A 12,345-nucleotide genomic window follows, 5' to 3' on the forward strand; every position below is an offset into this window, starting at 1 on the left:
GCCACGCAGTGGTGCAGCAAAAAAAAGGGAGGGGGCCTCGCTCCTGAGCAGATCAGGTCTAGGGCATAGGAGTGGACCCAAGCCTGGGTGACTGCACATCCTGGCCTCATACCTGATACCCTCCCCCATCCACGTCCTCCCGGGACAGGACTGCACTGTGCCAGGTGGGCTGGGAGATGCGTCAGAGCCCTCATTTCTCTATTGCATCCCCTTCTGAGCCCTCCTGGCCCTACTCCAGCATCGTCGCACCTGCCTGCCTCCGCCCGTTTATCCCAGTGCTGCTGGGTGGTCGGTCAGTCTGGGGTTTTGCCTTCCAGCGAGTCCTTCCCGCCACAGCATCTCGGAGTGGAGGATGCAGAGTATCGCCCGGGACTCAGACGAGAGCTCGGATGACGAGTTCTTTGATGCTCACGGTAGGCGGGCACCCTGGAGCACACGGGCCTTCCCAAGAGGGGGAGGGGAGGGGTCTGAGAGAGCGGCAGGGGATGCAAGTCAAGGTGGGGATTACCTGTGAAGAGTTCTGGCTGAACAGCAGCACGTGGGGGCAGGGGCAGGATGAGATGAAGCCACCAGGAGTCTGGGGTCTCACACTCACCTCAACCTGGTATCAGAATGTGCACGGGGTCTGGCAGGTGGGGACTGTTCTCTTGAACCCCCCCACAATGGATTTAAAATCAGACAGTGACAGTTTTTCCATATGTGAATTTATTCCCAAAGGGAATTCCCTGGCGGTCCAGGGATTAGGACTCGGTGCTCTCACTGCCATGGCCCCGGGTTCAATCCCTGGTCAGGGAACTAAGGTCCCGCAAGCCATGCGGTGTGGCCAAAATAATAATAATCCCCTAAGAAGCTTTACAAAAGCATAACTTCTTCTCATCTTCTAATGTTTGTAATTACTGTCTTTTCATGATTAAATTAACACACACCTAATGTAGAAACCTTAGAAAATACAAACAAGTAGAAAATACATGAAGTACCCTTTTTCCCGCAAATCCCAGAATAAGCACAGCAAACAGCCGGATAAATCAGCCACCTGTGCTGGGGAGATGCACCTACCAAACGTCCTCGCTTCGTACCTTGCCTTTCCTCTTGAGGAAGTAAGGGGGCCAGCGGTCAGGTACAGGGAGACAGGTTTGCAGTTTATAAGGTGGGACGCACTCAGAAAGGGACAGGGACTTGCCCATAGGCACACAGCAGGGCAGAGGCAGATGTGGCCCTGGGGTGGGGACCCGGAAAGGGAGGCAGGTGGTTCCTGAGGCAGCCTCTGCACCTGGGGCCTCCCTGAGGTTAGAGAGGGTGTTTGGGGCATCCCATACTCCCACTGCCCTCCAGCCAGGCCAAGAGGCTGAGCCCCCCCGGCTCTGTGTCCCTGATATGAGGCAAAGACACATCTAATGTAGAAACTTTAGAAAAAGCTGGAAAAGAGAAGAGACAGCAGAGCAGGAGATGCCAGAGCCGCAGTGTCCTGGGGAAACTGTCCCAGTGACCCACAGAGGAGGGACCAGCCACGGCAGAGCCCAGACAGCTGCTTCCTACCCAGCAGTCATGGGTGAAAGTTCTCAGAAAAGCAGAAAAAAAAAAAAGTCATGGATGGAACTGTTCATAGCAGCACTTCTCACTAAGCAGTCGTTCTGTGGACATTGAAAACAGTCAGGAACATCATGGAGAAACAAGACGTGGTCCGTCCATACGATGGAATATGACTCGAGCACGAAAACGGATGAGGCACTGACATGTGGTTGAAACTTAGAAACACCATGGGAAGTAGAAGAAGCCAGACAAAAGACCACATTCTGGGGCTTCCCTGGTGGCGCAGTGGTTGAGAGTCCGCATGCCGATGCAGGGGACACGGGTTCGTGCCCTGGTCCAGGAAGATCCCACGTGCCGCGGAGCGGCTGGGCCCGTGAGCCATGGCCGCTGAGCCTGCGCGTCCTGAGCCTGTGCTCCGCAACGGGAGAGGCCACAACAGTGAGAGGCCCGCATACCACAAAAAAAAAAAAAAAAAAAAGACCACATACTGTATGATCCCATGTATGGGAAATGTCCAGAACTGGCAAATCCATAAGGACAGAAAGTCAACGGGTGGTTGCCAGGGTCTGGGAGAGGCGGGGGATGAGGCATGACTGCTAATGGGGACAGGTTTCCATCGGGGCAGATGGAGAAGTTCTGGAACCAGATAGAGCTCATGGTTGCACAGCATTGCGAATGGACCAAATGCTACTTGAAAATGGTTAAAATGGTGAATTTTCTGTTAAGTGAAAGTTACCACAATTTTTTGAAAAACATCAGGCAGAAGCCCCGTGAGTATGTGGCCGTGTGTCCATCCTGTTAAGGAAGGGAGAGCATAGAACCAAGTGGGGAGGGCCACACGGGCCAGAGAAGCATGGGAGCCCCCAGAGTGACCACTCTTAGGCCTCCCAGCGCCCCCCTCCCCTGACTCCCTGCCCTTGATCAGGGTGCTGAAGCCCCTCTCTCTCTTCCCCAGAGGACCTGTCCGATTCAGAGGAAATGTTCCCCAAGGACATCACCAAGTGGAACTCCAATGACCTCATGGACAAAATCGAAAGCCCTGAGCCAGAGGACACGCAGGGTAACCAGCTGGGGGCTGCAGGCTACAGCCTCCTAAGGAGGAGCACCGAAGCACCCAGGGGGGTTGGGGGGACACCTCGGGCCCTGCTTGTCACGGTCACAGCCTCTGCCCGCTGGGCCTGCCCCTTTACTCACACCCACCCACCGCTTCTGTGTTGCAGACGGTCTGTACCGCCAGAGCGCCCCTGAGTTCAGGGTGGCCTCCAGTGTGGAGCAGCTGAACATCATCGAGGTGGGTGCCAAGGTGGAGAGGGCCAGGGCTGCAGCGGGGGGGCAGGGCGTAAAGGACCAGTCCCGCGGGGGAGACCATGGAGGCGGAGCTTGGCTCCCACAGCATCATGTCCACACTGTCCTGGGCACCACTGGAGAGAGGCCTGGGGCCCAGCCCCTCTGATGCCCCTGAGAGCCAGTAGGGACTGCAGACAGCTCCCCCGAGGAAGGCCTTGACCCCGCTCCACCCTTGGAAAGCAAAATGAGAAACTTGTAAATTCCAGATCAAAAATAGGATCTTCACCGTGTGCTCAGCTTGTCTGAAGTCCCTGAAGGAAAAAAGATAGAAGGGGAGGAAGCGAAAGTCATCTAGGCAGAAGTGATGTGGCCGCCCCGCCGGGGGTGGGAAGAGTCTAATTGTCCAATCAAACTGTCCTGGTAGAGCGCTTGTGTCCGCTTCGGGGGTTCTTTGCATGGAGCTCACGCCCCTTCTCCTCCTCCACCTGTGGGCGGCCAGAGCTGTTTGCAGTGGGGCAGGAGCCGGGGCAGAGTGGGGTGTCACACACTGCGGTCACCTCACTGCTCTGGCCTCTAGCTGCCCGAGGTGGAGACGGCACCTCTGGGGACTCAGGACCCGTGGGGAGTTTGGACCGTGGAGGGGGTGCATCCGCACCGCCCTCCTCCTCTTGGGGTTCTCTTTGAGGTCTGAGGTCGAAGCGGGCTTTTCTAGATGGGTAACTGGAACGAGGGGAATTGATTCCCAGTTGCCGGTTAATGGCGATAAAGCAAACGGAGCCCCCTCCTTGCCTTTGGCGCACACAGCTCTGACGGCCCCCCAGGAGGGGCAGAAGGGGCCTCGGGCTCTGGATCTTCCTGGGGATGTGCATTTGGACCCAGCACTGGTTCTGGGACACCGCCATCCAGAGTCAGATCCCTTTGCTGGCAACGGTCCCCAAACCGGAGCCTCTTCTCCCAGGCTCAAGGAAGGAGGACGGCTTTACCTAGTCACTGCTGGAGACCCCTGGCTCTCCAGAGTGGGCTCCCAGGCCCCGCCTCCCAATGGCTCTGTTCCCACTGGGGTTCGAGTCTCAGGCAGGGTGTGCCCCTGTAGAAAGCAGTTTGAATGGGAGGAAAGCTGTGTCTCGGACCGGCCTCCTGGGTCCCTGAAGAGTCCCCAGCCTCCAGCGCTGGGTCCCAGCAGCCCGGCACAGGCAGGATTCTCTCAGCCCCGCACTGCCCAGCCCTGCCGTCCCAGGTGACTAGGGGCCACGTCTGGGTGACAGGGAGGGTGCTGTAAGACGCGCCTTCCATGAGCCTCTCGCCTGGCTGTGTTGATCAGTCTTTGGGACCATCGGGTGCTTCTATCCTGGCCTGTGCTCTGGGCAGCCAGTGACCACACCCTGCCTTGGGCCGTGAGTTCATTCCTGCCCAGGCCCTGTGGCCCACAACCGGCCGATGACCAGCCCCCTCTTGGGGACTGAGGCGGCCCAGCCTTGCCTCCACCCCAGGCCCAGTACCACCTACCAGCCTTCCTCCCGCCCAAAGCCCTCTGCTGCTCAGAGGCTCCCAGCCCAGCTTGACCCGTTCCCGGTGGGCTTGCCAGTCCCTGGGTTCAGTGCCCAGTTCAGGGCCAGCTGACCCCCCATGGCCCCTCCAGATGGCTTCAGCTCCTTGTTCTGCTCCTGAGTTCCGTAGGGACAGGCTCCTCTCTTCAGCTCCCTTCCCCGCCCCCCTCAGCCCCTGACATAATATGGGCAAGGCAGGTACTCACCTGTGGCTCTCTTGGGCCCTGGCCCTGGCCTCCCACACCAGAAGTCACACACCAGAAGCCAGGGATGGGGAGAGGCCCCTGGGGATGGGGCTACAGCCTAGGGTAGCAGAAGAGCACTGAGCTGGTGGCAGGAGCTCTGGGTTCCGGTCCAGCTTGGTACTGATGCACTGTGTGATATTAGACAAGTCCCTTGTCGTCTCTGGGCCACCTCGTCTCTAGATAGAACAGTTCCATTCCCATGGTGGATGTGTGTAAGTCTCACTTGGACTTCATAAGCAGGGCTGACTCCTCACAAATGAGGGGGGTTCAGATAGACACACCTGCGTTGCCCTCCCCACTCTAAGATGCTGGGGTTATGCCACCTCTGGGACATCTCTGCTCTTGAGGACCTTGGTCTTAGAGGCTGGGAATGGCAGGGCCTGGGGGCCATGGGCCTGGGGCAGCGGGGGAGGGCCCATGTAGATGGAGGGAGAGCTCAGAGCTGCTGGCTGAGCGGCCAAGCTGAATCTGAATCCCTGACCCCCGCCGCCCCTCTTTTTCTTTCTTTTTTTTTTTCTTTAATTGCTTGCCTCAGAATTTTTTTTGGTTTGGATTGGTTTGGTTTGGTTTGGTTTTTGGCTGCATTGGGTCTTCGGTGCGGTGCACAGGCTTCTCTCTAGTTGTGGTGCGGGCTTAGTTGCCCCGCAGCATGTGGGATCTTAGTTCCCCAACCAGGGATCGAACCTGCATCCCCTGCATTGGAAGGTGGATTCTCAACCACTGCACCGCCAGGGAAGTCCCCCCCAGCCCCTCTTAAGAGAGCCTGTGAGGGCTTCCCTGGTGGCGCAGTGGTTAAGAATCCGCCTGCTAATGCAGGGGACACGGGTTCGAGCCCTGGGTGGGGAAGATCCCACATGCTGCGGGGCAACGAAGCCTGCGTGCATAGCCCCTGCTTGCGGCAACCAGAGAAAAACCTGCGCACAGCAATGAAGACCCAGCACAGCCAAAAGTAAATAAATAAAATAAAATAAATTTTAAAAAAAAGAGAGAGAGCCTGTGACAGACCGACGTCTGGACACAGACACACGGAGGGCAGGCAGGCCCCAAAGGCCCGCACGGGGCTGAGCCTCTGCCTGCCCCCCAAGGCTGGAAGCCCAGAAGCCCCTGCCTGGGCCCGCAGATGGGAGGTGGAGTTGTGCTTCGGAAGGAAGAGACCCTCTCCCTCCCTGTCCTCTGTGCCCCTGTCAGGCCGGCAGGGAGCAGGGCTGAACACAGAGGGGAGGGGAAGAAGCAGCTGGGCCTCCCCGGGGGAGGGGCACCAGGCCCTGGAGCAGAGGAACTGAGAAGGGGTCTCAGAGGGAGTGACTGGGCCGCCACAAGCGTCCCCCCAGCAGGACAGAAGCTTCGGCCAGGAGCCGAGTCCCCAGGGAGTTCACCCCCCCCACCCGCACAGGACGAGGTCAGCCCGCCGCTGGCCGTGCCGCCCTCCAAGATCCACGTGTTGCTGCTGCTGCTGCACGGAGGCACCATCCTGGACACGGGCGCCGGGGACCCCGGCTCCAAGCAGGGCGACACCAACACCATCGCCACCGTGTTCGACACCGTCATGCGCGTGCACTACCCCAGCGCCCTGGGCCACCTGGCCATCCGCCTGGTGCCCTGCCCGCCCATCTGCTCCGCTGCCTTCGCCCTCGTCTCCGAGTGAGTGCCCAGGCTCGCTGCCACCTGCCCCTCCCCTGGCCCTGAGGGTCAGGAGACACCCCACCCCCACCCCAGCCGCAGTACTGGGACCACAGTGCCGACGTCCAAACCCGCCGTCTAGCCTGTCTGCCGGGAGACGGCACAACCTACGCAGATGGCTGAGCCTAGAGTCCTGGAGGGGCCGGGGCCCAGAGCTGAGCCTGTTTCTGCATCTGTAATGTGGGGATGCTGACCTGCCTCTGACATACTGGCCTTACTCCCCGGCCCTGTTCCCCATGCCTGGCCTGGAAGCATCCCCACGAGGTTTGCCAAGCCAGGGCTGAGGCTCTCAGGGTGTCAGGCAGCTCCTGCTCTGATGCTCGGGTCAGGGAAGAGGGGCCCACTGGGCTGAGCTGAGGCCACCTGCTCTCTCCTGACCGGTCTCCCGCCCCCAGCCTCAGCCCCTACAGCCACGACGAAGGCTGTCTGTCCAGCAGCCAGGACCACATCCCCTTGGCCGCCCTGCCCCTGCTGGCAACCTCTTCACCCCACTACCAGGAGGCCGTTGCCACAGTGATCCAGCGGGCCAACCTCGCCTACGGGGACTTCATCAAGTCCCAGGAGGGCGTGACCTTCAACGGGCAGGTGAGTTGTGGGGTGGGGGAAGGGAAGACAGAAACCCTGCAGGGTGGGCTGGCCTGGTCCTCCAGGCCAGGGCTCTCCCCAGCCAGCCCTCCAACAAGCAGGGCGGGCTCTCAGGCCCCTGAGCCTCTCCCCCTCCAGGTCTGCCTGATCGGGGACTGCGTTGGGGGCATCCTGGCGTTCGATGCCTTATGCTGCAGCAACCAGACGGTGTCTGAGAGTCAGAGCAGCAGCCGCCGGGGCAGTGTGGCCAGTGTGCAGGTACTAGCTTCCCCCAGCCCCCCGGAGCAGGGGACCTCCAGGTTGAGGACGGTCACCCTCTGGCTGCAAACGTCCCAGAGGCCTGCGGAAAAAGGGAAGGGCAGAGGTTGCTAACGCAGGTGCCTAAAGGCAGGGGGTGGATGCGTGGGACAGGTGGACAGCTGCGGCGCGGCTCAGCCTAGGAGCACGGCAGCTTCAGCAGGCGGTGAAGCAGGGTCTGCACTGTGGGGAGCAGGCTCTGGTCCTGGGGGGTGGATCCTCTGAGCTTCCCAGTAGGAGACAGCACCCAAGGTCCCTCTGCTGCAGACTAGCAAATGGCCTGGCAGGCCGGGCGAGGCAGCGGGATCAGTGGGAGATCAGCAAGGCCCACATGGGCAGGCCAGGCCAGGAGTGAAGGCTGGGGGGGACCGTGGGGCACAGAGGGACAGGCCTTTTCCCTCGCTGGCTTGGGTGAGAGGCCGCTGAGCAGTGGCCAGTGGGCCTGGAGTCAGGAGGGCAGACATGGCTTCCAGGACACTGAAGAGGGGGCCAGGCCAGTGGCCACCGGGCAGTGAGCCTGCATGGGGCCGTTCCAGGACACTGACCTGCTGTCCCCGGGCACGACGGTCAATGCGGCACATGGTGGAACCCTGGAGAGCAGCCGGCACCTGAGCCGCAGCAACATCGACATCCCCCGGAGCAACGGCGCTGAGGACCCCAAACAGCAGCTGCCCCGCAAGAGGAGTGACTCGTCCACCTACGAGCTGGACACCATCCAGCAGCACCAGGCCTTCCTGTCCAGGTGGGTAGTGAGGCCCGCCGCCAGGTGAGGTCGGGGACTCTAAGACAGAGGGACGGCTCAGAAGTGAGAACACGGATAAGAGGGTGCTGGAGGCCCCCCGGCCCTTGTCCTGTGATCCCCAGACTGGGCCACGGCTCTTCAGCCGGGAGAAGGTGCTTGTTGGGTACGGCTGTGGTCTTGTACATGCCTTGGGCCATCTTGAGTCAGAGGGAACAGATTGACCAGGGCTGGAAGTGAGGATGGCAGAATCAGGGAGCAGAACTGACCAGCAGAACTGGCGGTGTGATCCTGGTCAGGGCTGTCCCAAAGGCGGTGGGCTCCCTAGAGAGGTTGGGACCTGCTGTCACCGGAGGTGTCCCAGCAGGTGCTGGACAGCTGCACTCACAGGACCACACAGGGGCCAAGCCTCGTTTGGGCCTGATGACCCCTGAGGAGCCTCTTTCAGGAGGCTAAGGACAGGCCAGCCCCGAGAAGGGCTGTGGTGTGACCTCATTCGTCCCCCGGCATCTGCAGCCTCCACGCCAGCGTGCTGAGGAATGAGCCCAGCTCCCGCCACTCAAGCAGCTCCACCATGCTGGACGGCGCAGGGGCCGTGGGCAAGTTCGACTTCGAGATCGCTGACCTCTTCCTCTTCGGGTGCCCGCTGGGGCTGGTCCTGGCCTTGAGGAAGACTGTCATCCCCTCCCTGGATGGTGAGAGTCCCTGCAGGGGAGGAGTGAGGCGGGGGGGTGGGGGGAGTGGGCATGAGCTGGGCAGAGGGTCTCAGTGGACCCCTGTCATGAGGCCATGGCCACCTCCCAGGCCCCTTCCTCCTCTTTTCTGCACCCCCCACCAAGGACCCATTGCTCTCCTTTGCTCCAGCTTCAGCAGCTCAGTCCCTGGCCCCATTTCCCAGCACGCTGTTTCGTTTAATCTCCAAGGCACCTCTGGGAGCTGAGGTCCAGAGATGGAAGGGGCTGCCCCAGGATCAGATGGGGCCAGACCCAGTCTCCCAGGCCCAAGGTCTTCCCATAAGGAAGAGATGTGAAACCAGGCACCCCCAAAGTCTCCTCGATCGGGTGGCCTCCCAGCCCCAGAGGGACCACAGCCACGCTGCTCCAGGTTCCTCCTCATGGCTACACACACAGGGAGACAGAACCTGTGGGCTAAGCAGCCGTCAGAGCGGCAGTCCCTGCCCAGTGCCCCTGGGATCAACGAGTGTGGTCCAGGGAGAACTGCCATCCTACAGGAGCTGTGCAGGGGCCCCAGCGGGAAACTGAGGCTCAGAGAGGCAGGCGTAGACACTTGCCCAAGAGCAAGTAAACAGTGGCTTCGGTATGAGCGCACAGCTCAGAGACACTGATGTTAGGGCAACGTCATCTGTAAGGGTGAAAAACCAGAACCAACCTAAATGGGATGCGAGCCGGTTAAATCAATCGCGGCACAGCCATACAGTGGAATACCCCGCCGCAGTTAAAAAGAATGGGGCGGAACTAGAGTGCTGATACGAAAGACTCCCATTTATTGTGTTAAATGAAAAAAAAGCATAGATTATGTTCAAAAAGCATAGATTATGTTCCTATTTGTATGTATTTTTTAAAGTGAGATATTGGTTACTGATAGTTTATAATGACATTCACGTGATCTTCCCATCAACTATGAGATGTTCGAAAGCCCAGGCCCATCGCACAGCCTAGAGACATTTCTAATAGCGGAGGATAGCTCTACCCGGCTCAGGCCGCGCATGCGCGTGAGGCTCCCAAAAGTTGCAGGTGGGGCGCCAGCCCCGGGGCTCTGGGGAGAAAGGAGACCCTCCGTTATATGTCTTTTATCATATATATTTCTGTGCTTAAAAAGAAATTTTTTTAACCACCGTCATTATAACTTTTTCAATCAAAACAAATTTGGTTAATAAAGGGACAGTGGCCCAAACAGAATCCCAAATTTGATAGAGACACACTTTCGGGTTTCTCTGTATCCCCAACCCCGTCCCGTCGCACTGCACCCAATCCCAGCCTGCTCTAGGCCCCGCCTCCTGAGGGCGGAGCTAGCTCCAGGCTCTGCGACTCCGCCCCCACTCCGCCCCCCAGTTTTCCAGCTGCGGCCTGCCTGCCAGCAAGTCTACAACCTCTTCCACCCCGCCGACCCGTCGGCCTCGCGCCTGGAGCCGCTGCTGGAGCGGCGATTCCACGCCCTGCCGCCTCTCAGCATCCCCCGCTACCAGCGCTACCCGCTGGGGGACGGCTGCTCGACGCTGCTGGGTGAGAGCCCCATGGGCCCCCGGCCTTCGGGGAGGGTGGGACGTGTCCCCTCTCCTTGGGTGCCCCAGGCCGGGGCTGGCCTTGCCGTGCGGGGAGGGGCGTCCTGCACTGAACACCTTGGAAGCGGGTCACCTGGTATAGGTGCGGGTGCATTAGCCCCACCCACCCCAGGGAGGTAGGAGGGAGACAGCCTCACAGGCCAGGGCCTCCCCCCCCCACTCCCCCCCCCCGACACACACACACACACACACACACACACACACACACACACACACACCCTAGGGACCTTGCTCCCCGCCCCACCACCCTGTCAAGGCAGACCTGAGGACCTGAGGGCCCCTGGCTGAGTCCTGGGCATTGTCCTGCCCTGGAAGGGACCCCGTAGCAGACAGCTCCGGAGCCTCCAGGTCACCTAGCCTGAAGCTGGGGTGCAGCAGCACGAGAGGGGGTTGCCCGTGACCCACTCTCGCCCCCCGGGAACGGCCCGTCCCACCTGCCGCCGTGTCCTAGTCCTGTCACGTCCTGGCTCTTGAGGAGCGGCGCGTGTCTGTGTCACGTCCACACAAGTGTCTATTCTTGTGTCCCCTCTCCTCTCCCCATATGCCTCCAGTTCAGACCGTGCAGAGAAGCCCCCAGCTGGTCCTGGAGGGCGGCCCCCTGGTCCCCCTCCCTCACAGGGATGGCTTCCTGGAGACCAGTACCCCGTTCTCACAGTCACCTGGCGAGACGGGCCCCACCCCAGCCCGAGCTCTGCTGAGTGTGTGTAACCCCCCTGCTCGTGGTGGCGTCTGCTTCACCGGCTGACCGCTGGTCCTCAGGGACCCCCGTGCCCTCCTTGACTACCCGGAATTTGTGGAACTGTGGTGGCGAGAAGCAGAGACCAGGCAGGACAGGCCCTGGGAGCAGGCTTGGTGCCCCCTCTCTGGACACTAGGCAGAGCAGGGAGGGGACCCGAAGCAGAGGAGGTGCATGAGCCCAGAGAGGGGAGCAGCTGCCTCAGGGTCACCCAGCACAGGTGTCAGTCCGAGGGTTCTCTCCCCTGTTTGTGAGGCTAGCAGCAGGAGTTGGGGTGAGGCCTCGAGCCCGCTGGGACCCACCTGACCCCCAGGAGAAGCCTTCGGTCCTGGCGAGGGCTTGGATTCTCAAGGCCCCACTCCCTCTTCCTGAGGAGGTCCAGGCATCTCCTGCACCCCGTCTAGATGTGGGTCCTGTAACCGAGCCCCGTTCTCAGGCTGGACCCAGGTGAGCCTGGCTCAAGCCCTCAGCCCCTGCCTTTGTCCCCAGATGCCCATTCAGGGCTGGCTCGATGTGACCCGTGTGTGCGGCACGTGCAGGGGGTGTTGCCTCATTCTCAGTCCTCAGCGCTGGGCATCCCTGGGAAGCTGCCCCAGGCCCCTGTTGTTAGCGCCCCCAAAGCCAGCTGCCGCGGGCTGTGGGTCAGGCCAGGCCAGGCCGAGCCCCAGAGGCCAAGATGGCTGGACTGGAAGGGTGGCCGTGGCCAGTGTGGGGCATGAGCCCGGCCGCCTTGCCTCCCTGCCCACTGTGTCTGTATTGGTCCGTCTGTCCACCCCTGCCCCAGCGCTCCCTTCTCTCTGCCTCAGCTCTGGGCCCTGAGCAGGCTGGCCCTGGCATGCTCGGGCCCATCCTCTCTGCCAGCTGTGCTCAGATACCCCTGCTCCTCTGCAGCTGGACGTGTCGGCCTTGTCTGGCACAGCGGCCACTCCGGCTGCCCCAGCCCCGGCACATGCTGGACGCCCCCTCCCACTGCTCGGGGGCTGGAGGGCCGGGCTGGGCGAGGCCTCTTTACCTGCGGTCTCTGGTCCCTGTCCACCTGCAGCAGATGCACTCCAGGCCCACAACGCGGTCTTCCAAGAGCACGCGGCCCCCTCCTCGCCCGGCACAGCCCCCACTGCCCGAGGTTTCCGCCGGGCCAGCGAGATCAGCATCGCCAGCCAGGTGTCGGGCATGGCTGAGAGCTACACGGCGTCCAGCATTGCCCAGAGTGAGTGCAGCAGTGCCGGGCCTGCCCTCCCCGTCACAGCAAGGGGGCTGTGCCCTGTTGCAGCCAGTCTCAATGGCGGCCACTGTGCCCGTCCCCCAGAGGACAGTTTGCAGCGTCTGGAGGCAACTGGGGTGGGCGCCACTGGCATCTGGTGGGTGGAGACCAGGTATGCTGCTCAACACTGTACGGT

General features: G+C 61.1%; 1 protein-coding gene across 1 annotated transcript in view; it reads left to right on the forward strand.

Annotated features, from left to right (window-relative positions):
* The window catches only part of PITPNM2 (phosphatidylinositol transfer protein membrane associated 2), a 144,247-nt gene that overhangs the window by 124,996 nt on the left and 6,906 nt on the right, over positions 1-12,345 (forward strand). The window contains exons 7-16 of the mRNA XM_060027946.1: positions 318-413; positions 2,486-2,590; positions 2,751-2,821; positions 6,003-6,250; positions 6,685-6,874; positions 7,013-7,132; positions 7,708-7,913; positions 8,427-8,605; positions 9,983-10,153; positions 11,991-12,155. Of these exons, the coding sequence (XP_059883929.1) occupies positions 318-413; positions 2,486-2,590; positions 2,751-2,821; positions 6,003-6,250; positions 6,685-6,874; positions 7,013-7,132; positions 7,708-7,913; positions 8,427-8,605; positions 9,983-10,153; positions 11,991-12,155 (1,551 nt within the window). The remainder of the gene's footprint in view (positions 1-317; positions 414-2,485; positions 2,591-2,750; positions 2,822-6,002; positions 6,251-6,684; positions 6,875-7,012; positions 7,133-7,707; positions 7,914-8,426; positions 8,606-9,982; positions 10,154-11,990; positions 12,156-12,345) is intronic.

Source organism: Delphinus delphis, chromosome 13 (genome assembly GCF_949987515.2).
Source record: "Delphinus delphis chromosome 13, mDelDel1.2, whole genome shotgun sequence".
In the NCBI taxonomy this organism is placed as follows: Eukaryota; Metazoa; Chordata; class Mammalia; order Artiodactyla; family Delphinidae; genus Delphinus; species Delphinus delphis.